Source organism: Ranitomeya imitator, chromosome 1 (genome assembly GCF_032444005.1).
Source record: "Ranitomeya imitator isolate aRanImi1 chromosome 1, aRanImi1.pri, whole genome shotgun sequence".
Classification (NCBI taxonomy): domain Eukaryota; kingdom Metazoa; phylum Chordata; class Amphibia; order Anura; family Dendrobatidae; genus Ranitomeya; species Ranitomeya imitator.
The window spans coordinates 54,944,238-54,970,994 of record NC_091282.1 but is presented as its reverse complement, the minus strand read 5'-3'; the positions used below and the strand labels follow the sequence as shown (position 1 = coordinate 54,970,994).

General features: G+C 48.3%; 1 protein-coding gene across 1 annotated transcript; it reads left to right on the top strand.

The window, feature by feature from the left end:
* Positions 1 to 1,152: 1,152 nt before the first annotated feature.
* ACAA2 (acetyl-CoA acyltransferase 2) lies at positions 1,153 to 26,757 on the top strand. The gene is made up of 10 exons (XM_069746775.1): positions 1,153 to 1,277; positions 17,907 to 18,073; positions 18,146 to 18,274; positions 18,757 to 18,873; positions 19,630 to 19,777; positions 20,878 to 21,053; positions 23,271 to 23,400; positions 24,744 to 24,814; positions 25,801 to 25,955; positions 26,040 to 26,757. The coding sequence occupies exons 1-10, from the start codon at positions 1,262 to 1,264 to the stop codon at positions 26,122 to 26,124; spliced, it is 1,194 nt and encodes a 397-aa protein (XP_069602876.1). The 5' UTR covers positions 1,153 to 1,261; the 3' UTR covers positions 26,125 to 26,757.

Sequence of the window (26,757 nt, the reverse complement as noted above, 5' to 3'; positions counted from 1 at the left end):
GGGGCCCGCATCGTACTGTGTGAGGGGGGCTGCGGGGACCATCATACTATGTGAGGGGGCTGCGTGGACCGTCATGCCGTGTGAGGGGGCTGCGGGGACCGTCGTGCCGCGTGAGGGGGCTGCGGGGACCGTCGTGCCGCGTGAGGGGGCTGCGGGGACCGTCGTGCCGCGTGAGGGGGCTGCGGGGACCGTCGTGCCGCGTGAGGGGGCTGCGGGGACCGTCGTGCCGCGTGAGGGGGGCTGCGGGGACCGTCGTGCCGCGTGAGGGGGCTGCGGGGACCGTCGTGCCGCGTGAGGGGGGCTGCGGGGACCATCCTACTACAGGAGCCCACAGCTGATCAATCCCACGTGCCTGTGCCTTTAAAGGGAACCTGTCACCTAAATTTGGCGGGACTGGTTTTGGGTCATATGGGCGGAGTTTTCGGGTGTTTGATTCACCCTTTCCTTACCCGCTGGCTGCAATATTGGATTGAAGTTCATTCTCTGTCCTCCACATGCCTGCACAAGGCAAGATTGCTTTGTGCAGGTGTGTACTATGGAGGACAGAGAATGAACTTCAATCCAATATTGCAGCCAGCATGTAAGGAAAGGGTGAATCAAACACCCGAAAACTCCGCCCATATGACCCAAAACCAGTCCCGCCAAATTCAGGTGACAGAGTCCCTTTAAACATATGGAGTCAGTGTATGGTGTAGCGCCAACATATAGCGCAGGTCCAGAAAGGATTGAAATAAACACAGCGCGGCTGCTAAGGGCGATGACTCTGCAGCACTTCCCCCCCATTGCAGCCTGTCAGCTCCCGGGATGCCACCTCGTGACAGGCAGCTTCTCAGCCATGCTGCTGGGGGGCGTGGTCGCAGGCAGCGTCTTAGACAACAGGTGTCACGTGACAGAGCGGTAACTAGGGGAAAGGTAAGCACGAGACAGAGCGGGGCGGGGTTTGTACTGGAGCGTGGCGCTGTTCTAGGAGTAGGCGGTGATTTTTTCCTTCTGGTAGGCGTGGCCTAGCGCTTGATTGGCTTGTAGTACGGAAAGGGCGACGTCTAATATGTAAATTTATGGGCGCGGGCTATGTGTGGAGACTTTGGAAGGCGGGGCTTATTGCAAAAGGGGCGTGGTCTGTGTTATTTAAGTCTACATTCTCCGTGTGAAGGGCGTGGCGTGTGACTAATGGGCGTGGCGTGTACGCAGGACCTTGTGTATCAGGCTGTGTAGGAGCCCGGGCCGTTCGTCCTGACCTTCCCCCCTCCAGGCCTGCACCATGGCGCTGCTCAGAGGTAACTGCCGCTCAGCCCGGGCCACCGCGGCGTCTTTAAGGGGGTTTCCACTCTCCATTATTACCCACCGTCGCCCCCCCCCACCGCCCATTCTGTCGTTTCTGCACGTGGGTTCATCTTCCTGTGGATTTTTAGTTTTCTGGCAAAATTTCTAAAAACTTTATTTAAAAAAAAAAAAGACGGAAGAAATCCGTGAGCGGCCGCAGGATCTGAGGGCTGAGGTCCCAGGGTGTTTCTGGAGAGGTGCAGCCAATCAGGAGTGTGGGGGCACAGAACCCCCCAATTCATGACATAATTAACCCCTTAATCCTGCACTATTAATGGGGCGCGTCAGGGATCGAACGGTCGCGGGGTCAAGGCCTCAAAGGGACGAAAAAATGTAGTTTTTAAAAATTTATATGAAAAAAAAAAAATCCATTACAATTTTTACTGCCTGATTAATGAAACCGTGAAAGGTGGCCGCGTCCTAAAGGGGGTCTGTCACCCCTAAAGGTGAAATGGAACTAGACCTTCATATTGGGGACTTGGCCCCTATAAACTCACAGCGGCACTGTCCATATTTAGTACTGTTTTTGTATTGAAAAAGTTTTGTTACGTATGGAAATGCGCTGCTGATGCTGACAGGAGAGAGATCAGAGCATACACACTGACACTGCAGGGGCTGAGCGCGCACTGTAAGAAAGCTGCTGATAGAGGGAGATCAGTGCGTACACACTGACACTGCAGGGGCTGAACGCACACTGTAAGGGAGCTGCTGATAGAGGGAGATCAGTGCGTACACACTGACACTGCAGGGGCTGAACGCACACTGTAAGGAAGCTGCTGATAGAGGGAGATCAGTGCGTACACACTGGAACTGCAGGGGCTGAACGCACACTGTAAGAAAGCTGCTGATAGAGGGAGATCAGTGCGTACACACTGACACTGCAGGGGCTGAACGCACACTGTAAGAAAGCTGCTGATAGAGGGAGATCAGTGCGTACACACTGGAACTGCAGGGGCTGAACGCACACTGTAAGAAAGCTGCTGATAGAGGGAGATCAGTGCGTACACACTGGAACTGCAGGGGCTGAACGCACACTGTAAGAAAGCTGCTGATAGAGGGAGATCAGTGCGTACACACTGACACTGCAGGGGCTGAACGCACACTGTAAGAAAGCTGCTGATAGAGGGAGATCAGTGCGTACACACTGGAACTGCAGGGGCTGAACGCACACTGTAAGAAAGCTGCTGATAGAGGGAGATCAGTGCGTACACACTGGAACTGCAGGGGCTGAACGCACACTGTAAGAAAGCTGCTGATAGAGGGAGATCAGTGCGTACACACTGACACTGCAGGGGCTGAACGCACACTGTAAGGGAGCTGCTGATAGAGGGAGATCAGTGCGTACACACTGGCACTGCAGGGGCTGAACGCACACTGTAAGAAAGCTGCTGATAGAGGGAGATCAGTGCGTACACACTGGAACTGCAGGGGCTGAACGCACACTGTAAGAAAGCTGCTGATAGAGGGAGATCAGTGCGTACACACTGACACTGCAGGGGCTGAACGCACACTGTAAGGGAGCTGCTGATAGAGGGAGATCAGTGCGTACACACTGGCACTGCAGGGGCTGAACGCACACTGTAAGGGAGCTGCTGATAGAGGGAGATCAGTGCGTACACACTGGCACTGCAGGGGCTGAACGCACACTGTAAGGGAGCTGCTGATAGAGGGAGATCAGTGCGTACACACTGACACTGCAGGGGCTGAGCGCGCACTGTAAGGGAGCTGCTGATGCTGACAGGAGAGAGATCAGAGCGTACACACTGGCACTGCAGGGGCTGAGCGCACACTGTAAGGGAGCTGCTGATAGAGGGAGATCAGTGCGTACACACTGGCACTGCAGGGGCTGAACGCACACTGTAAGGGAGCTGCTGATAGAGGGAGATCAGTGCGTACACACTGGCACTGCAGGGGCTGAACGCACACTGTAAGGGAGCTGCTGATAGAGGGAGATCAGTGCGTACACACTGGCACTGCAGGGGCTGAACGCACACTGTAAGGGAGCTGCTGATAGAGGGAGATCAGTGCGTACACACTGGCACTGCAGGGGCTGAGCGCACACTGTAAGGGAGCTGCTGATAGAGGGAGATCAGAGCGTACACACTGACACTGCAGGGGCTGAACGCGCACTGTAAGGGAGCTGCTGATGCTGACAGGAGAGAGATCAGAGCGTACACACTGACACTGCAGGGGCTGAGCGCGCACTGTAAGGAAGCTGCTGATGCTGACAGGAGAGAGATCAGAGCGTACACACTGGCACTGCAGGGGCTGAGCGCACACTGTAAGGGAGCTGCTGATAGAGGGAGATCAGTGCGTACACACTGGCACTGCAGGGGCTGAGCGCACACTGTAAGGGAGCTGCTGATAGAGGGAGATCAATGCGTACACACTGGCACTGCAGGGGCTGAACGCACACTGTAAGGGAGCTGCTGATGCTGACAGGAGAGTGAGATCAGAGCGTGCACACTGACACTGCAGGGGCTGAGCACACACTAAGGGAGCTGCTGATGCTGACAGGAGAGGGAGACCAGTGTGTACACACTGACACTGCAGGGGCTGAACGCACACTAAGGGAGCTGCTGATGCTGACAGGAGAGAGATCAGAGCGTATACACTGACACTGCAGGGGCTGAGCGCACACTGTAAGGAAGCTGCTGATGCTGACAGGACAGAGATCAGAACGTACACACTGACACTGCAGGAGCTGAGTGCACACTGTAAGGAAGCTGCTGACAGGAGAGGGATATCCGAGCGTACACTGACAATGCAGGAGCTGAACGCACACTGTAAGGAAGCTGCTGATGCTGACAGGACAGAGATCAAAGCGTACACACTGACACTGCAAGAGCTGAGTGCACACTGTAAGGAAGATGCTGACAGGAGAGGGAGATCAGAGCGTACACACAGACACTGCAGGAGCTGAGTGCACACTGTGAGGAAGCTGCTGACAGGAGAGGGAGATCAGAGCGTACACACTGACACTGCAGGGGCTGAGCGCGCACTGTAAGGAAGCTGCTGATGCTGACAGGAGAGGGAGATCAGAGCATACACACTGACACTACAGGGGCTGAGCGCACACTATAAGGAAGCTGCTGATAGGAGAGGAAGATCAGAGCGTACACACTGACACTGCAGGAGCTGAGCGCACACTGAGGAAGCTGCTGACAGGAGAGGGAGATCAGAGCGTACACACTGACACTGCAGGGGCTGAGCGCGCACTGTAAGGAAGCTGCTGATGCTGACAGGAGAGAGAGATCAGAGTGTACACACTGACACTGCAGGAGCTGAGCGCACACTGTAAGGAAGCTGCTGATAGGAGAGGGATATCAGAGCGTACACTGACACTGCAGGAGCTGAACGCACACTGTAAGGAAGATGCTGACAGGAGAGGGAGATCAGAGCGTACACACTGACACTGCAGGAGCTGAACGCACACTGTAAGGAAGCTGCTGACGAGAGGGAGATCAGAGCGTGCACACTGACACTGCAGGAGCTGAACGCACACTGTGAGGAAGCTGCTGACAGGAGAGGGATATCCGAGCGTACACTGACAATGCAGGAGCTGAAGGCACACTGTAAGGAAGCTGCTGATGCTGACGAGAGGGAGGTCAGAGCGTGCACACTGACACTGCAGGAGCTGAGCGCACACTGTAAGGGAGCTGCTGATGCTGACAGGAGAGGGAGATCAGAGCGTATACACTGACACTGCAGGGGCTGAGCGCACACTATAAGGAAGCTGCTGATCGGAGAGGGAGATCAGAACGTACACACTGACACTGCAGGAGCTGAGTGCACACTGTAAGGGAGCTGCTGATAGGAGAGGGAGATCAGTGTGTACACACTGACACTGCAGGAGCTGAACGCACACTGTAAGGAAGCTGCTGATGCTGACGAGAGGGAGATCAGAGCGTGCACACTGACACTGCGGGGGCTGAGCTCACACTGTAAGAAAGCTGCTGATGCTGACAGGAGAGGGAGATCAGAGCGTACACACTGACACTGCAGGAGCTGAGTGCACACTGTGAGGAAGCTGCTGATGCTGACAGGAGAGGGAGATCAGAGCGTACACACTGACACTGCAGGAGCTGAGCGCACACTGTAAGGAAGCTGCTGATAGGAGAGGGATATCAGAGCGTACACTGACACTGCAGGAGCTGAACGCACACTGTAAGGAAGATGCTGACAGGAGAGGGAGATCAGAGCGTACACACTGACACTGCAGGAGCTGAGTGCACACTGTGAGGAAGCTGCTGACAGGAGAGGGATATCCGAGCGTACACTGACAATGCAGGAGCTGAACGCACACTGTAAGGAAGCTGCTGATGCTGACGAGAGGGAGGTCAGAGCGTGCACACTGACACTGCAGGAGCTGAGCGCACACTGTAAGGGAGCTGCTGATGCTGACAGGAGAGAGATCAGAGCGTACACACTGACACTGCAGGGGCTGAGCTCACACTGTAAGGAAGCTGCTGATAGGAGAGGGAGATCAGAGCGTACACACTGACACTGCAGGAGCTGAGTGCACACTCTAAGGGAGCTGCTGATGCTGACAGGAGAGGGAGATCAGAGCGTACACACTGACACTGCAGGGGCTGAGCGCACACTATAAGGAAGCTGCTGATCGGAGAGGGAGATCAGAACGTACACACTGACACTGCAGGAGCTGAGTGCACACTGTAAGGGAGCTGCTGATAGGAGAGGGATATCAGAGCGTACACACTGACACTGCAGGGGCTGAGCGCGCACTGTAAGGAAGCTGCTGATGCTGACAGGAGAGAGAGATCAGAGCGTACACACTGACACTGCAGGAGCTGAGCGCACACTGTAAGGAAGTTGCTGATAGGAGAGGGATATCAGAGCGTACACTGACACTGCAGGAGCTGAACGCACACTGTAAGGAAGCTGCTGATGCTGACAGGACAGGGAGATCAGAGCGTACACACTGACACTACAGGGGCTGAGCGCACACTATAAGGAAGCTGCTGATAGGAGAGGAAGATCAGAGCGTACACACTGACACTGCAGGAGCTGAGCGCACACTGAGGAAGCTGCTGACAGGAGAGGGAGATCAGAGCGTACACACTGACACTGCAGGGGCTAAGCGCGCACTGTAAGGAAGCTGCTGATGCTGACAGGAGAGAGAGATCAGAGTGTACACACTGACACTGCAGGAGCTGAGCGCACACTGTAAGGAAGCTGCTGATAGGAGAGGGATATCAGAGCGTACACTGACACTGCAGGAGCTGAACGCACACTGTAAGGAAGATGCTGACAGGAGAGGAAGATCAGAGCGTACACACTGACACTGCAGGAGCTGAGCGCACACTGAGGAAGCTGCTGACAGGAGAGGGAGATCAGAGCGTACACACTGACACTGCAGGAGCTGAACGCACACTGTAAGGAAGCTGCTGACGAGAGGGAGATCAGAACGTACACACTGACACTGCAGGAGCTGAGTGCACACTGTAAGGGAGCTGCTGATAGGAGAGGGAGATCAGTGTGTACACACTGACACTGCAGGAGCTGAACGCACACTGTAAGGAAGCTGCTGATGCTGACGAGAGGGAGATCAGAGCGTGCACACTGACACTGCGGGGGCTGAGCTCACACTGTAAGAAAGCTGCTGATGCTGACAGGAGAGGGAGATCAGAGCGTACACACTGACACTGCAGGAGCTGAGTGCACACTGTGAGGAAGCTGCTGATGCTGACAGGAGAGGGAGATCAGAGCGTACACACTGACACTGCAGGAGCTGAGCGCACACTGTAAGGAAGCTGCTGATAGGAGAGGGATATCAGAGCGTACACTGACACTGCAGGAGCTGAACGCACACTGTAAGGAAGATGCTGACAGGAGAGGGAGATCAGAGCGTACACACTGACACTGCAGGAGCTGAGTGCACACTGTGAGGAAGCTGCTGACAGGAGAGGGATATCCGAGCGTACACTGACAATGCAGGAGCTGAACGCACACTGTAAGGAAGCTGCTGATGCTGACGAGAGGGAGGTCAGAGCGTGCACACTGACACTGCAGGAGCTGAGCGCACACTGTAAGGGAGCTGCTGATGCTGACAGGAGAGAGATCAGAGCGTACACACTGACACTGCAGGGGCTGAGCTCACACTGTAAGGAAGCTGCTGATAGGAGAGGGAGATCAGAGCGTACACACTGACACGGCAGGAGCTGAGTGCACACTGTAAGGGAGCTGCTGATGCTGACAGGAGAGGGAGATCAGAGCGTACACACTGACACTGCAGGGGCTGAGCGCACACTATAAGGAAGCTGCTGATCGGAGAGGGAGATCAGAACGTACACACTGACACTGCAGGAGCTGAGTGCACACTGTAAGGGAGCTGCTGATAGGAGAGGGATATCAGAGCGTACACACTGACACTGCAGGGGCTGAGCGCGCACTGTAAGGAAGCTGCTGATGCTGACAGGAGAGAGAGATCAGAGCGTACACACTGACACTGCAGGAGCTGAGCGCACACTGTAAGGAAGTTGCTGATAGGAGAGGGATATCAGAGCGTACACTGACACTGCAGGAGCTGAACGCACACTGTAAGGAAGCTGCTGATGCTGACAGGACAGGGAGATCAGAGCGTACACACTGACACTACAGGGGCTGAGCGCACACTATAAGGAAGCTGCTGATAGGAGAGGAAGATCAGAGCGTACACACTGACACTGCAGGAGCTGAGCGCACACTGAGGAAGCTGCTGACAGGAGAGGGAGATCAGAGCGTACACACTGACACTGCAGGGGCTAAGCGCGCACTGTAAGGAAGCTGCTGATGCTGACAGGAGAGAGAGATCAGAGTGTACACACTGACACTGCAGGAGCTGAGCGCACACTGTAAGGAAGCTGCTGATAGGAGAGGGATATCAGAGCGTACACTGACACTGCAGGAGCTGAACGCACACTGTAAGGAAGATGCTGACAGGAGAGGAAGATCAGAGCGTACACACTGACACTGCAGGAGCTGAGCGCACACTGAGGAAGCTGCTGACAGGAGAGGGAGATCAGAGCGTACACACTGACACTGCAGGAGCTGAACGCACACTGTAAGGAAGCTGCTGACGAGAGGGAGATCAGAGCGTGCACACTGACACTGCAGGGGCTGAGCGCACACTATAAGGAAGCTGCTGATGCTGACAGGACAGAGATCAGAGCGTACACACTGACACTGCAGGAGCTGAGTGCACACTGTAAGGGAGCTGCTGATAGGAGAGGGAGATCAGTGTGTACACACTGACACTCTAGGAGCTGAGCGCACACTGTGAGGAAGCTGCTGACAGGAGAGGGAGATCAGAGCGTACACACTGACACTGCAGGGGCTGAGCGCGCACTGTAAGGAAGCTGCTGATGCTGACAGGAGAGGGAGATCAGAGCGTACACACTGACACTGCAGGGGCTGAGCGTACACTATAAGGAAGCTGCTGATGCTGACAGGACAGAGATCAGAGCGTACACACTGACACTGCAGGAGCTGAGCGCACACTGAGGAAGCTGCTGACGAGAGGGAGATCAGAGCGTACACACTGACACTGCAGGAGCTGAGCGCACACTGTAAGGAAGCTGCTGATGCTGACAGGAGAGGGAGATCAGAGCGTACACACTGACACTGCAGGAGCTGAGCGCACACTGTAAGGGAGCTGCTGATGCTGACAGGAGAGTGAGATCAGAGCGTGCACACTGACACTGCAGGAGCTGAGCGCACACCAAGGGAGCTGCTGATGCTGACAGGAGAGGGAGATCGGAGCGTGCACACTGACTCTGCAGGAGCTGAGCGCACACACTATGTAAGTTTGTATGCTCTGATCTCCCTCTCCAGGCAGCAGCAGTGGCTCATTATTTTTTTTTGTTGTGTGCTTTTTTTTGTTTTTGATTTTTAATACCGCTCCGCGTGTGGTAAAATTAATAAGGCACATTTATTCTGTGGGTCAGTACGATTACAGCGATACCATATTTATATCTTTTTGTTATGTTTTGCCGCTTCTACACAATAAAACAATTTTTTTTTTTTGCATCAGAGAGCTACAACTTTATTTTTTTCCCACTGGCGGAGCTGTATGCCGGCTTGTTTTTGCGGGACCGGATGACGTTTTCAGTGGCACCATTATATATGTCTTTTGATCTTGTTTTGTTTTATTTATTTATTTATTTATTTATTTTTTACTTGGTGTTACAGAACCCCCCCAGCACCAAGAATGTTTTTCAGTATATGTATGTATAATAATAATCTTTATTTTTATATAGCGCTAACATATTCCGCAGCGCTTTACAGTTTGCACACATTATCATCACTGTCCCCCGATGGGGCTCACAATCTAGAATCCCTATCAGTATGTCTTTGGAATGTGGGAGGAAACCGGAGTGCCCGGAGGAAACCCACGCAAACACAGAGAGAACATACAAACTCTTTGCAGATGTTGTCCTGGGTGGGATTAGAACCCAGGACCCCAGCGCTGCAAGGCTGCTGTGCTAACCACTGTGCCACCGTGCTGCCCATAATAGTTTCCATGTGAAATGCATCAGTCCACAGGCTGCGCCCCTGGACAAGATATTCTTTCTGTCCTCCCCCACCTTTGTAATTCCCACAGTAAATATCGGCAGGCTCCGGCCCCCTGCGGCTATTGTAATGTATGTCTGGCCAGCTGTTTTCCTATTGGCCTGTCCTGTGTATCTGTGTTATATATTCTGTGTGCTGTAAATAAAGGGTCTTTTTAGACTGGAAATACGTGGAGAAGCAGGCAGCTTTTATATGCTCTCATGTAATCAAGAGATTCCTGCCAGTGTCATTCATTCAGAATCCAGCAAAAGCCAGAGTGGACCTTCTGAAACCCGGGGTGGTACTGAAAGAGGTACCCCAGCTTGGTAGACCCCCGTTACACTTGGTCTCTCTCTTAGGCCCGGGGTCACACTTGCGAGTGTGATGTGAGAAACTGGCGCATCAATACCGGGCCGGCACTCAGGACCGGAGAGTTCAGCTGCATAGAAATACATATAGCTGCACGTTCTGGTCCCGAGTGCCGACTGCAGCGCCAGGTATCGAGGTACGAGAGATTCGCGTGAGTTTCTCGCATCACGTTCGCAAGGGTGACCCCGGCCTTAAAGTCATGACTGGTATAGCACATCATGCTGCGGGAACTGGCACCTGACGTATTCTACCCGTCTTACGGCGTTAAAGGGAATCTTTCATTTTGCCCCCTAATCTGAGAGCAGCATAATGTAGAGACAGAGACCCTAATTTTAGTGATGTGTCACTTACTGGGCTGCTTTACTTCAGTTGTGATACAATCACAGTTATCAGCAGGTGATTATCCGGGTTTTTTTGTGTGTGTGTGGGGGGGGGGGGAAATGCTCCGTTATACAGTAAAACTCATCTTTTTGTATATAATTTTTTTTTATTCGGACTCCCATGACAGCACACGAGAGAGGGGATCCGCCCTTAAGGAACAGGAAACCTACAGATACAAAAGGGCGGCACCTCTCCCCATGCATCAGTTGGTTTCCTGTTCCTGAAGGGACTGGATGCCTATAGACTACAGGAGTCCAGGCCGGCCGGACCGATTCTGGTAGCGAGGGGGTCTCCCACTTCGGCCGGTGCGAGTACCTGAGGTAGTCACGGTGGCCCTGGCAGGGTGGCACGGCGGTGGCTAGGCAGCGAGGAGCGGTCGCCAGGGGGTGTCCGGTCTCCGGGACCAGAAGATGGTAGGTCGCCTTCCCGTGTGCTGTGGGTCTCTCTGTGCGGGGGGGCGGCAGCATCTAGGGGGCGCCGATCGGAACGTAGCTGGCCGGCCTCGGCATTCCACGAGGGGTAAGCGGTGGTGACGTCGGGGGGCAGAGCCGGCGACGACTTCCGGGTCGGTGAGCTCCTGCGCATGCACAGGGGCTCCAAGATGGCGGCACCCACCGGAGATCATGCCGCAATCCCTCCTGAGCGTTGATTGATCCCCCACAGCTGCGGGAGGGCGGGAAAATCAAACAAACAAGCTGGGCAAGGTGCGCTGACCGAAGGAGGGGCTTTATAAGGCGGCTCCAACAGCATGTTCCCGGGTTCTGGCTCCATTTTACTAAAGATGGAATCGGATCAGGATCAGCAGGTTGTGCTGCTGGAACAAGCATCCCAGAAACCCAAGGAGAAGGAACATGAAAAGAGGAGCGATGGTTCGGGCCGCAGAAGCTCCTCCAGACAGGGGTCTGGAGGGTCAGCCAAAAATGATCCCCCTCGTACTTCGGTATTTCTGGGTGTGAGCAGCCACTGGTAAGTGATCTTCGAGAAAGTTCACTTAGTGACTAGTCTCCCCTCATATGTTTTATGCAGGGAAGGAAAAACGTCAGTAAGGCGAAGCATAGGTAATGTGCCATCTGCGGGGTTCCCTTGCCTGACTCACACCCTAAAAAACTATGTGACCCCTGTATCCAGCAGACGGTGAGGTTCTGGAAGGAGGGGAGGGGGTATAGCATGTAGATCTTACACTCTAGTCTACCTTACTTATCCCCGTAGGTAGCCGAAGAATCCTCCTCTATTACGGCCAGTCTCAAAGAGATGATTAGAATGGAGGTTAAGGAGTCCTTTAAAAACCTTTCACAGTCAGGAGGTTCTAGGCAGAGAACTGAGTGGGCATCTGATTCATCTGTGGAAAAGGACAAGTCTGAAGAATCGGACGATTCAGCAGCATCATCCTCCTCTTCGGAAGAAGACGCTGCTCGGTTTTGCCTACCCCTAGAAAGAATAGACAAATTGGTAAAGGCGGTCAGAGGCACAATGGGTATATCGGAACCCAAGCCTCAACTTTCCAAAGAACAAATGATGTTCAGTGGATTGGAGCAGAAAAAGCGCAGAGTGTTTCCTTTAAATGAGAAAATACAAGATCTTATTAATAGGGAGTGGAGAAAACCGGAGAGAAAAGGCTCCTTACCACCTGCGCAAAAACGTCGGTACCCTTTTGATGACCCAGCAGTAGGTAACTGGGAGAAAGCACCAAAGCTGGATGCAGCAATTGCCAAGGTAGCTAAACGATCTTCTCTCCCATTTGAAGATATGGGAACACTTAAAGACCCCCTGGATAGGAAAGTGGATACCTTCCTAAAGGGGACCTGGGAAATGGCAGCTGGCTCCTTAAGACCTGCGGTAGCTTCAACCTGCACGGCAAGGTCAATGATGGTCTGGCTGGACCAGTTAGAGACCCAATTAAAACAAGGGGCCTCTAGAGAGTCCATACTCGCAGCATTACCTGTAATCCAGGAGGGGGCGGCTTTTTTATCGGACGCCTCAATTGACTCCGTAAAGTTGGCAGCTAGAGCAGCAGGACTTTCTAATGCTGCAAGGAGAGCCCTATGGCTGAAATGCTGGCCGGGGGATATGCAGACAAAAGCAAAGCTCTGCGCTATCCCTTGTAAAGGCGAGTATTTATTTGGGCCTACCCTGGATGAACTCCTGGAGAAAGCAGGAGATGATAAGAAAAAGTTTCCCAACCTGTTCAATCCATACCGTCGTCCCTTCAACAAAAGAAGGTTCAACCGGGGAGGAAAGCGCGCCTTTTCACCAGGGAGAGATCGTCCCAGATGGGAGGATAGGCGAAAACGAGGTACAGGTCTCATGTTTCGCCGTAACCAGACGGAAAATAAAAAACAAGACCAATGACTGGCAATTCCAGTGGGAGGGAGACTATTGCAATTCTCGGCAGAGTGGTCGAAAATCACAAACAGCGTTTGGATAAAAGACACTGTTTCCCATGGTCTCAAGCTGGAATTTGTTCATATTCCACAGGACAAATTTAGTTTAACACCCTGGCGCTCATCTCCCACTGAACAATTCGCCCTAGAAGAAGAAGTGAGGACTCTTTGCTCCAAAAATGTTTTGGTAGAAGTGCCGTATTCTCAGGCAGGGAAAGGGTTTTACTCTCCCCTGTTCCTAATCCAGAAGCCTGATAAATCTTACAGGACCATTATAAATCTTAAGGGTCTCAATAAGTTTTTGGTGAAACATACTTTCAAAATGGAGTCCATTAATTCGGCAATAAAAATGCTTTTCAACAACTGTTTCATGGTAGTAGTGGATTTGAAAGATGCCTACTATCATGTACCCATTCATGCTGATTTCCAACGGTACCTGAGGGTAGCGATACTAATGGGGGGTAGGATTCAACATTTTCAATTCAGAGCGCTCCCTTTTGGGATCACCTCGGCACCTAGGGTGTTTACTAAAATAATTGCGGAAGTCATGGCGCATTTAAGGGAGTCAAATGTCCTTATAATCCCCTACTTAGACGATTTCCTCATTGTAGGTAACTCGGTAGATCATTGTCTGTCACAATGGGAGATTGCTAAAACCAAACTAGAACGGTTGGGTTGGATCATAAACTTTGAAAAATCGAAATTACAGCCCCTAAATGTTCAAAAATTCCTGGGGTTAATGTTGAATTCAGTGACACAGCAGTGTCTCCTCCCTATAGAGAAAATAGACCAAATTCATAGTTTTGTATTTAGAGCAATCAATACACCTTCCATGACACTTAGGCAAGCAATGTCTCTACTTGGGTCACTCACATCTTGCATTCCAGCAGTTAAGTGGGCTCAGTTCCACACCAGGTCCCTACCAAAAGAAGTCCTGTTCCATGACAGAGCCTTAGGAGGCGCATTGAATGGGAAATTGACGTTGAGGCCAATAACAGTGAATTCCCTTAGATGGTGGCTAGATAAACAGAATTTATCAGCAGGGGTTCCCTGGATGGTAGATGTCACCCACGTGATAACCACGGATGCCAGCTCTTCAGGGTGGGGAGCCTATATGGGGGACATGGTGGTCCAGGGACAGTGGGAACCCTTCACAACATTCTCATCAAACCCAAGAGAGTTGTTGGCGGTTGAATTGGCTGTTAAAAAATTCCTCGTATATCTGCAGGGCCAGCACGTCAGAATTCTGTCGGACAACAGAGTGGCGGTCGCTTACATAAACCGGCAAGGGGGAACTCGTTCCGAAACTTTAATGCAGATCACGGATCGGTTGTTCCAGGTGGCAGAGCTCAATTTTCTATCTTTGACAGCTCTTCACATCAAAGGAAAAGAAAATGTGGCAGCAGATTTCCTCAGCCGAAATGTTAAAACAGGGAGAGTGGTCTCTCAACGAGGACATTTTCAATCTTGTCGTCCGCAGATGGGGTCAACCAGTGGTGGATCTATTCGCCACCAGAAACAACAGAAAAGTAAAACTTTTTTGCTCCCTAAATCCCAGGGAGAATCCCCTGGCGGTGGACGCGTTTCTGATAAAATGGGATTTTCCACTGGCCTATGCTTTCCCACCACTGAACCTGATACCTCTAGTGGTGAGGAAAATCAGGGAGGATCGAGCGAAAGTCATCCTTATCGCCCCCTTTTGGCCCAGAAGAACCTGGTTTGTCTGGCTCAAGACAATGTCCGTAGCGGTCCCCTGGGTACTGCCAGAGATCCCGAACTTGCTCTCTCAGGGACCGATCTCCCATCCACAAGTGGCGGCGCTCCATTTGACGGCATGGAGTTTGAACGGTCACTATTAGTGGGGAAAGGCTTCTCTCCAAACTTGGTAGAGACACTCCTAAAGAGTAGAAAGCAAATAACTACGAGAATCTACTCTAGGACTTGGAGAAAGTTCTTGTCTTGTTCAAAGTTTAATATCCAAGACGGGGTGCCAATACAACAAATCCTAGAGTTCCTACAGAAGGGGTTCGAGTTAAAACTCTCTCCTAGTACCCTTAGAGTACAGGTCTCAGCTTTGGGTGCCCTGTTTTCCTGTAATATAGCTAATAACTACTGGATAGCGAGGTTTATGAAGGCAGTTAGTAGATCTACACCAGTGCATAAAGACAGAACAGTTCCATGGGATTTAAATTTAGTTCTGTCCTCTCTAACTAAACCCCCCTTTGAACCTCTGCAGGAGGCCTCGATCAAAATGTTGACACTTAAGACAGCCTTCCTGATTGCCATAACCTCAGCTCGCAGGATAGGGGATATCCAGGCCCTTTCCAGAGCTCCTCCATACACAGAAATCTTATCAGACAGAGTAGTCCTTAGACCAGACCCGGCATATCTGCCGAAGGTAGCGTCACGTTTCCATAGATCACAGGAGATAGTTTTGCCGTCCTTTATTCCTAATCCCTCTAATCCTAAAGAGCAGGAGCTTCATACGTTAGACGTCAGGAGATCTCTTCTTCAGTATATTTCAGCTACTGATAATTGGAAGAAAGATGGGGCACTGCTTCTTTCCTTCCAAGGTCCAAGGAAAGGGTTTAGAGTATCAAAATATTTACTGGCTAAATGGATTAGGGAAACTATCTCTCTAGCTTATACAGCAGGTGGGGGGCCAGCTCCGCAGAACCTAAAGGCACATTCCACCCGGGCCATGGCGTCATCCTGGGCGGAAAGATCTGGAGTGTCAGTGGAGCAGATATGTAAGGCGGCCACATGGTCATCCCCTTCCACTTTCTTTAAACACTATCGGTTGGATTTGGGGTCCTCCTCTGATCTTTCCTTTGGGTTAAGGGTGCTACAATCTATAGTCCCTCCCTAAGGTAGCTTACATCTCTGTAAATCTCTCGTGTGCTGTCATGGGAGTCCGAATAAAGCATTAAGCTACTTACTGGTAGCGGCATTTTTCGGAGGCCCATGACAGCTCCCTTAGTTCCCTTCCTATTCACGTGGGGGTAGCACTTCCTGATATGTATATAGCGTAATATGTAAATCTCACGTATGGTGTCTTATTACAATAATGGGTTATTTTGTTTCAAATGTATATAATGTATATAATGTATATTTGTGTACCACTAACCGCGGCAGTCCTCTCAGGCTCTGAAATACAACTGATGCATGGGGAGAGGTGCCGCCCTTTTGTATCTGTAGGTTTCCTGTTCCTTAAGGGCGGATCCCCTCTCTCGTGTGCTGTCATGGGCCTCCGAAAAATGCCGCTACCAGTAACTAGCTTAATGCTTTTTTTTAATCTGCACCATGTCACCTTTTTGTTTTTCACAAGAACATGGAAAAAAAAAAAAAAAAAAACACGCACCCAAAAAGGGCAATATTTTACTCTTACCCTTAATTCACACAGTTTTTGTAGCAGATTTTTCTACCAAAAAAAAAAAGTATTGGCAGTTAGGCTGGTTTCACATTTGTGTTTTTCGCCGCTGCGTTTTAGCGCAAAAAAAGCATGCGGTTTTTTTTTCCTATACTTAACATTAAAAACGCATGCATTTTTTTGCATGCGTTTTGCCGCCGCATGCGTTTTTTCTATGCATGCGTTGTGATGCAGAAATGCAACATGCAGTAGTTTCTAGCTGTGTTTTTTTGTGGCAAAAGAATGCATGGCTGTCTATGTAAACGCATGCGTTTTTAAGCACATGCGTTTGGTTGCGTTAAACGCATTTTGTAGAAAAAAACAGAAAACACACTGATATGCCACCCCCCACCATAAAGGTGATAAAGGGATCCTAACCCTAAGGGTTAGGGTTAGGATCCCGTTAGAGTTAGGATCCCTAGGGGTAGGGTGAGGGTTAGGATCCCTAGGGTGAGGGTTAGGATCCCTAGGGTGAGGGTTAGGATCCCTAGGGTGAGGGTTAGGATCCCTTGAGGGTTAGGATCCATAGGGATCCAACCCCTAACCCTAGCTATTTCTGTTTATAGTGGGTTTTCTAGTTGATTTTGATGATTGGCAGCTGTCACACACTTCTCAGCATGCGTTTTAAAAACGCAAACGCAGGCAAAAACACATGTAAATGCGTCAAAACGCAGCATTTTTTTTTTCACATGCAAAAACGCATGCGTCAAAAAAACAGCAACACTGAAAAAATATAGCATGCAAACATGAAACAGAAAATGATTTATTTTGAGTCAGCAGTCCGTCATCCGCATTATGTTTTGTTTTTTATGTTTTTGTTTTTCATTTGGTTATTTAAATAATTTTTGGCTTTTCTTTGTAAAATGTGAGATCTAATTTTTATAATCACTTTTTTTTTTTTTTGTTTATGGGAAAAATAAAAATTTTAGTTCATGTTTTTTTAAGACCACAGTGGACCATTAGAATACAACTTTATATACTGGATTTTTTTTTTTTTTCTGTGGCTTGAAACAACAATTTTGGACTGACGGTCATAAGACTTTGTGTTCCGCTGCCCGATTAATCCCCTTTTCTGAAGAGAATAACACGATGTGGCTGAGCTGAAGTTCAGCAGACGGATATGTGCAGAGGGCCGGTGCAAGGGTCATTGTCGGCCATTGCTGTTCCAAAGGTTACACTGCAGAAGCTACTGACGCAGTGTAACGGAAACCTGCTGCGAGACGTCCCATAGATAGATCTTGTGATGTGCACCTTATCCTCCTGTGACATCCCGTGCAGATCTGACCTCCATCATATGAGCCTGGGTCACCGCTCCCTACAGTAATCACTCCACTGCTGAAATCCTCTGTGCCGCTACAAGCCACACATTAATATTATTATTTACAAATCCGTTTCTGCTTACACTACAACTCCCAGCGGGTTCTGGCACTGTCTGCTGAGACTTGTAGTTGGAGGGCCGTTTTGTATCAACTATTGCATTTATTTATTTCCAGGTATTTTTGTTGTCGCGGCTAAGAGGACGCCGTTTGGCACATACGGTGGGGTGCTGAAGGACCACACGGCTACTGACCTGGGCGAAATCGCTGCAAAAGCCGCCCTCGCTGCGGGCAATGTCGCCCCGGACGCCGTTGACAGTGTGATATACGGGAACGTGGCTCAGGTATGACGTACCTTACTGCACGCATCCTTGTATCCTCCTGTATTTCGTACCTTATGAGGTTTAATGTTGCAGACGGCGACAGACGCCATATACCTGACCCGCCATGTCGCCCTCCGCTCAGGAATACCCATACCTGTCCCGGCTCTGACTGTCAACAGGCTCTGCGGCTCCGGCTTCCAGTCCATCGTCAATGGCTGTCAGGTAAGTAAATAGTCTGACGGGAGTGTGTATGACCGCAGAGCTGCAGTGTAAAGCAAGGTGGAAGGGGCTGTACAACCTAAAGATCGGGGGCTATGCAATGCCCTAGTGTGCCCCCTTGGCGTCCGCTCCATACCCTGTAGGGACTCAGGAGAAAGCCTACCACTCTGGCTATTTTATGGAAGTACCATAGTCATGTATAAGGGATAAGTTGCAATTTTGGAAAAAAAAACCTTAAAGCCCTGTGACGTATTATTAAGTCATGGAGTGCGGGAGGTGTTCTGAGCGTTCTCAGGAGCTAAGTCGGCTGCGCAGAGGGGTGGGATGCCGGCTGCGCGGGGAGGGCGGCCATCATCTATAGATTCCTTTTCTGAAAAACATGCAGCACATTTTTACTCTGTAGCTCCCCAGGAATCCCACCAGAAGACCCCGTCCCTTCATACTGCTTTTTATTTATGTCACGTTTTTACTTTTCTCTACACCAGGAAATTGCCCTTCGGGAGTCGGAAATCGTTTTGTGCGGAGGGGCGGAGAGCATGAGCCAGGCTCCGTACGCCGTGAGGAACATTCGCTTCGGTACCAAGTTAGGAGCCGATATTACGGTAATTATGAAAAATTCGCTCAACTCTCATCAGGATTGTAGAATCGGCTGAATATATTTCAACTAAAAAAAAAAATTCCACAATGGCCATTTTGTACAATCCGATTTTCCCAAATTTATTAGTCGGCTCAGGACAAGGCCATCCCTCACCTTCCCCCAACAGGGTTGTAGAAAAATGGCAAAGATTTGGCTAGGCAGTGGCTTTTATTTTTTTTTTTACCTACTATTTATTAATTTAGCTTACATATTGTGCCCCTCATAAGGTCATAAAATACCTTTTTTGGTGGAGAATTTCAATATTTAAAGACTATTTTTTTATTTTATTTAAAAGAGGTCCGCCATATAAAAATAATTGTTACAAAAAGGGAACAATTAAACACGTATTTAATTTATTTTCCTATGTATATCGGCAAAAAAACCATGAAAACCCTTTTTTTTTTTTTTTTTTTTTTTTTAATTTTCCTCCCCCTGTAACTGGGGCTGTTATTGGCCCCAGTTACAGTGAAAATCCAGCCATTAGCACTTTATTCACAGCTCTCGGTGTGTGTGTGTGTGTAGCGATTGAGAGGGTAGGAATAGTAATAAACTGCCTTTGCCTTCCGTATGGGGAGTCCGGCTGTGTCTGACAGCTGCTTCCACGCTCCCGTACGATCGCGTGCAGCGACGTTTCAGAACGCGCACCGCCTGACCGTTTAATGTCTATGGCCTAAGGTCCGAAAGTAGTTAATAACTGACTCCAGCAGATTTCTTATTCCAGATGGAAGACACCTTGTGGGCCAGCCTCACTGATTCTCTCATCAAGACCCCCATGGCTATCACCGCTGAGAATCTGGCAGAAAAATACGGCATTACCAGAGAGGACTGTGATAAGTATTCCTTCCAGACTCAGCAGAGGTGGAAAGCTGGTGAGTTACTACTTCCTCTCCAATAGACTATTAATATTTCTGTGCAAATTACCTTCAGAGTACAGTACAATTACATTGATTACATTGCCTGGTGCTGATGAAATCCTGATAATCGGGCTTAAAGTGGACCTATCCCTTCTGGAAAAAAAAAACAAAACTTAAAAGTGGCAGAGGATGAAATTATAAGACTATTCTCAAATATATGTGATTACCAAATCAGATTATTTCTCACTCCACTACAGGGACAGAGGGTTTATTTTTTTTAGCAGATTGAGTGCAAAATCTGCTGAGATTTTCATCTCTGGGAGATGCCAGCCGTGAGCAAGAGGAGAGCTGATTATCAGATTTGGCATATTTCAGAGGGAACGAAGAAATTCATCTTTTTTGATGATTTTTTTTGAGACTGTAGAAAATAATGGAAGAATGAACTCTAATTTTGCCTGGTAAATTAATTTTTACAAAAGCCAAGTACTGACTTGGTGAATTAATTAATGCATCTCCATGTGATGTAAATCGGCAAAAAAAAAAACATGAACATTTTTCTGATCTCCAGTCAAGAGTCTGAGCTTTACTTCATATAGAATATTGATATCAGCAACGTAAGAAGATGCCCCTGTCTATTATATAGCCAAAGCAGAACGAAGATACAATTGCTTCTAATGATTTAAGTTAATAGAGGAGGACATAGCTGCTTCTAAAGGTTTAATTTACTAGAGGAGGACATAGCTGCTTCTAAAGGTTTAATTTACTAGAGGAGGACATAGCTGCTTCTAAAGGTTTAATTTAATTTAGAGGAGGACATAAACCTTTTAAAAGCAGCTATCTGATTCTCTCACTATATACACACAGCCCTCAACAGACAAGCTGAGGAAGTCATGACATGTTTTTTCTCTATAGTTGTTAGTTGTTTGTTCTACTGCTGATCTAGAAGACACAGGAATCCATCTTGTATTGCTTCATATATTGCTACCTCATACAGCAGCACCGACCAACTGTATTTATCAATTGCAGTTTCACCTTCGCCACAGACTCCGTACTATTTCCCTACTCAGAAACAGGATTAGAATATATACTGTGAATTATGTCATTTATGTTTTCAGCTCAGGATGCCGGGTACTTTGCGGCAGAGATGGCTCCTATTGAATTAAAGTCAAAGAAAGGACCCATTAAAATGGATCGAGATGAACACCCAAGACCACAGACCACCCTGGAACAGATGGCAAAACTGCCCCCCGTGTTTAAGAAAGATGGAGCTGTGACTGCAGGAAATGCCTCGGTGAGGAGAAGCGCATGTTGTTTCTTTTATGTGGCTCCATAGGTCATTTTGCAATCCGATTGGTAGGTATAGTGTAATGTCCCACAACTGTGCAATATTCCGTTTTCTTCGTATGATCATACTCCCGTTAATATAAGGTGTTCTCCTCGATCAGTTGTCCCCGGAATATCAGATGTGCACATACTTTTTAGCAAGGTTTTTTTTTTTTTCTTGCTAAAAAGTGCATCTTATAGGCAGGGTGGATAAAAATCAATGTTGTTTTTTTTAAAAAAAAATCAAAAAACGGATTTTTTTTATTTAAATCGGATTTTTTTCAATAAACTGCTTTTTGAGGAAAATATTTTACCATCCAAAGGTTCTTCCATCATGAGATAAAGCCGAGTTGTTTAACTCAGTAGAATAAAGGCTGTATATGTGTACCATTCACAATGTCATGCTCTTCCAGAGGTTTCTGTAGGATTAGTGGGCAGTTTCTCTCCTATATTATCACAGACGCTCGCTTTACTTGCGCAGTTCTCAAAACTGAATTTGACTCCACAGAGGTCCCAGCCTCTTCTTCACGGCAAAAATGTTACAACATGAACAGAGTTGAGAAAAAGACCTTAATCCTATTGATCTACAAACCTATGAATACAGAATCAACCCCTTCCATGCCAAGTCCAAGAAGTTAGACAATATGTTTCTGATTGTCTGGAGTGGAATAGATCTGCACAACACAAGAAGAATGTGAATCTAAGTGTGAGGAGGAGGAAGGGCAAGCAGACAAGAAAATGAAAGTGAAACTTTGAGCACAATACTGCAGCATAGCCACAGACAGACAAGTCTGGATCTGTTTGTGTGTACAATCTGAGGTTTATTACATTCTTTCCTTATAATGGCAGCAGGCCGTAAAAGAGACTCAGTTTGGGAATATTTTAATGAAGCTCCTTCGCCTATCGGTAAGGCAGGCATGCGTGCAAAATGCAAACGATGCAACAAAGAGATGCAATGCCTGGTGGCGCGAATGAGGCAACATCATGAGAAGTGCGGTGATGAAGAGGAGTCATCTTCATCACCGCACTTCTCATGATGTTGCCTCATTTTCTTTTCATTTTCATTCTTTTCACTTTCACTTTCTTGTCTGCTTGCCCTTCCTCCTCCTCGCACTTAGATTCACATTCTTCTTGTGTTGTGCAGATTTATTCCACTCCAAACAATCAAACATATTGTCTAACTTCTTGGACTTGGCACTGAAGGGGTTGATTCTGTATTCATAGGTTTGTAGAACAATAGGATTAAGGTCTTTTTCTCATCTCTGTTCATGTTGTAACATTTTTGCCGTGAAGAAGAGGCTGGGACCTCTGCGGAGTCAAATTCAGTTAGGCAGAAACTTTGATTTAAATCACTGATTTAAATCAAGCCTTACTGACTAGTGATTTAAATCGTGATTTAAATCAGTTTGATTTAAATCAAATCCACCCTGCTTATAGGTAAACAAAAAAAGTAATGTTTTAATGTTTCACAGTATTTTTGCAAACTCTTTACAGAACATTAGGTCTGGAGGGGATTGTGAAAATGGTATTTGGTCTATAAAGTAAAAAATGGATTGAAAGCTTTATACATTGATGGGTGCAAGTGTACGGAGCAGGCTCAGGATCTGAGCCCTCCATATAGGACAGGTGCCAGCTGTGTTATACAGGCCGCCCCTGGCACTATCAGAAGTGACATTAAAAAAATAACGCTACTGCGAAATTCTGACTGCTACATTTAAGTGATGCAATGGTATGGCACAATATATGTATATATGTATATGTATGTGTGTGGTTATTTTATCTTTTTGTTCCTCTTGGGGACTTGAGCCTGCAATCACCTATGCAATGCACATTAATGCTGCCGTGTATTGTAAAATTGCCGATCTCCTATAGATCCCAGCCACACTGTTTCCTTGGTGTGTGAACATGGTAGCCGGGGGCTTTTGTGATTGGAGGTAGCTTTAATTGGAGAAATTACTCTTGGGCGTCTGCTGCATAACACAGCTGCCACCTACGCCATGTTCAGGGGGCACAATACTTAGTAGAGAGGACATCACAGGAGGGATGTCACCACCTGTTTAGGTCATCAAAATGGTTATAATTTGCAGTGATAAGGGGGGTCCCATGCATGAGTTGAGTAGGAGACCCCTGGAGTGATGTCCTCCCAGCAGACTGGCATGGTAGTGACTCTTCTCCTCTTTTGCAGGGGATTTGCGATGGAGCTGGAGCCGTCATTGTAGCCAGCGAGGAGGCCGCCGCCAAGCACAAGCTCACTCCTCTGGCTAGGATTGTGGCCTACCACGTATCGGGATGTGAACCCAAGATCATGGGCATTGGTAAGAAAATATGTTCTCCTTGGACATGGTAAAGTCTGAAAATTTGCGCTTTTAATAATTAATTGTGCGGTGTTTTTTTTCCCTAATTTCCTTAAATTTGTCTTTTTATCTATAAAATTAATTTTCCTTCGTGTTACATTAAAACTGTTTCACAATTTGTCTCTTACAAGCGCTTTGTTTCCTATGTTCTGTTTGGACAGTTTGTAATATTTTATCTCTTTTCTCAGCTGATTTATTAACCCAAAGTTCCGCTTTAACCTTGATGTGTTCTGTGGTCATAAATCAGCTCAGAAAAAGTCAGGCAAAAAAGTGAAACCCTCCGTTGGATCGACCTCCCTGACAAATTCACAGTTAACTCAAAACATTTCAAATTAAACCGAATTTCAAAAATGATTGCTTTAGCCCGTCGTCTTTTTTATTTTATGCTGGTATCAGGGGGAAATGTAAAGACAAGCAAGAAATATATGTATTTTCCACTTCCCTTTTTTTTTTTTTTTTTTTTTTAAATATAATAGTGGCTGGACTAGAAACAGTGAGACAAACTGGCGGAGCACTTTTTTTTCCTGTTTTTTATTTTTGCTTTTTTATTTTTTTCACACACTGCCCCTCCAATAAGGTTTTAAAGATATCTTATGAGGGGGATTTTAACATATTAATTTAATATTAGTATAGTTTTTATTTTACATTTCCCCTGTAATTGGGACTGGTGTATTTATCGGCCCCAGTTGCAGGAAACCTTGAGCTTCCTGCCTGTATAGCAGAGCTCAGTGGGTCTACTAGGACCCAGCAGCTTCTGTCCCCTCCCTCAGTAATGACATGACCGCAGGGTCTGGAGGAGTAAGCAGGGTAAGTGCTTCTTAATCTCTTCCTAATCTGTATAGGTAAGTGCTCATTCAGGGTTGTGTAGAAGGAGATGGTAAATCTAGTAATAAATCATGTTGGCTTTCTCAGTGAGGTGTCTGACGGCTGGCTCCTCGCCCCCACAGCTCCACATTCTTGTGCAAGCTGCTTACTCTGCATTGAAGTTTTAGAATGTCAGTGCAGAGTAAAGTGTGGACCGTCCAGACTTTATAGTCCAGATGTAGTTGTGTAGTTTTTAGTCTCCGAAGGTGTCCTAATCCTTTTTAAATAGTTTTCACTATGATTTGCTCTGGCCGGAGAACGCAACTATTTCTTAAGATGGAGGGGGAAAAAAAATCCCTAATAAATTGGGTTTGCAGTTAAAGACAGTTAATGCCTATGAGGCTGCCGAGTTCGGGTCAAGAGACTCGCAGCCAGTCCGGAAACCACACTCGGCGATGCTTCTGTCTGTAGCACCTGCTTCTACCATCTCATTCTTCTAGGTCCCGTCCCTGCCATTACTGAAGCGCTAAAGAAAGCCGGCCTGACCCTTAACGACATGGATTTGGTGGAGGTAACTGCAGGTTTATATGTACTGGTTCTATAAAGGGTTAGAGTTGGGGAACATTTGGGGGACTGACTGCTGGGCCCCTTTTCTCCTGAGCAGCTACACTATTCATTCTCTATGGGACTGCCGGAGATCGCCATACACTCTACTCCAACAATCCCACAGAGCAGAGGTGGGCAAATTAATTGTATAACCTAATATTGAACCGTATGAACCGGCATAAAGCCCCCGTATGTGTGAGGCCACACATAGCCCTTCTATATACAATATGAGCCCCTACATAACCCCTTTATTTACAACATTAGCCCCCATATTGCCTCCTATATACAATATGAGCTCCACATAACCTCCCTATATACAGCATGAGTTCCACATAGCCTCCTATATGCAGTACGAGCCCCCATTTGGCCTTCTATATACAGTATGAGCCCCCATATAGTCTCTATATACAGTATGAGCCACCCTGCATAGCCTCCTGTATACACTAAGCTTCCCCCACATAGTCCCTATATACAAATAACCTATGTGAAAGCAACCCAGCACATACGCTCCCATTCCCCCGACACTCTGCTCCGGTCTCTGGTGCACTGACTCTCTGCACAGCAGACGTGATGGCGGATAAGGGCATGGTGCGGCCCATGGGTGCAGCGATGGCGCACGCCATCCCTTGGGTCCTACCCACAAACTCCTTTTTCCTGCAAATAAAGCTGGAAGTAGCCCTTTTTGCTTCACACTTTGGATTTTTGGAGCTTTTCAGACAAGTATGTGACTATCCCAACTAGGCAGAATGTAATGTGCGGCCGTTTCATGCAGTCATTGGCCAACTAGTTTTCCTCTAGAATCAGCGCCATCCCATAAGTATCAGACTTGATGAATGGAAGAATGGGGGGCCCTAAATGAGTACATAAGGGGCCCTAAATGAGCACATGGGGAAACTGCTGTCCTGTATAGCAGCCGGGCTCAGCGGTGACCTCTACATCTTCCATGACCAGGTGAATGAGGCTTTCGCTGCTCAGTACTTATCGGTGGAGAAAGCCCTCGGCCTGGACCGGGAGAAGACCAATGTGAACGGTGGAGCCATCGCCCTGGGACATCCCTTGGCTGCATCCGGATCCAGAATCATCGCTCATCTGACCCATGAACTGAGGTGCGTGAACCATAACCGTTTTATTTATGCAAAATCTGTGATTTAAATGTTATTATATTTTTTTTTTTTCTTCCTTATTTTCAGACGTCGCGGCGGTAGATACGCAGTAGGGTCAGCATGCATTGGCGGAGGTCAGGGTATCGCCATCATCCTGGAGAACGTCGTGTAATCTGTGACGCCGACGTCCATGAACAACGTGAATTTTCAAAGAAATCTTCAAACCTGATGTGCCTCGCGGTGATCGAGCCGCATGTCCGAGCTCAAAGCCTAGAGAACAAGACCCTCCGTTTATCAGTCCGACGCTCCCAGAGCTGCTGAACACACGGCTCTGGGGTCATTACCTTCTGTCACTGTAGGTGGCGCTGTTCGTATAGAATGGCAGCCCAATACTGTAACACCTGTTGTGGGACTACAACTCTCAGCCTTATCATTTCTTGCTTTCCTTGGAGCACCTAGGGAACAACAATAGGACTTCTCTAAACACCCCCAACATCTAAGAACGGGTCCCCCACAATGACACAGGCCCTGCCAGCCTGTGTCTCCCCCACCACCTGTCCATGGCTAAGTTCCTGCCATCTGTGACTTTGTAGATCCTTGACTTTCAGCTGCTGCAAAACTACAACCCCCAGCATGGCCTGACTGCCCCGAGATGTGGTTCTGCATCAGCGAGCAAGGCAAGAAATGAAGACCGGCCATGTTTTGTAATGTTAGCAATGTACAGAATAATTAATGACCTCAATAAATAAGGGCTCCACTAATGAACCTTCGCATAGCGAGGGGAATAAAGACCATCTCCACCTGA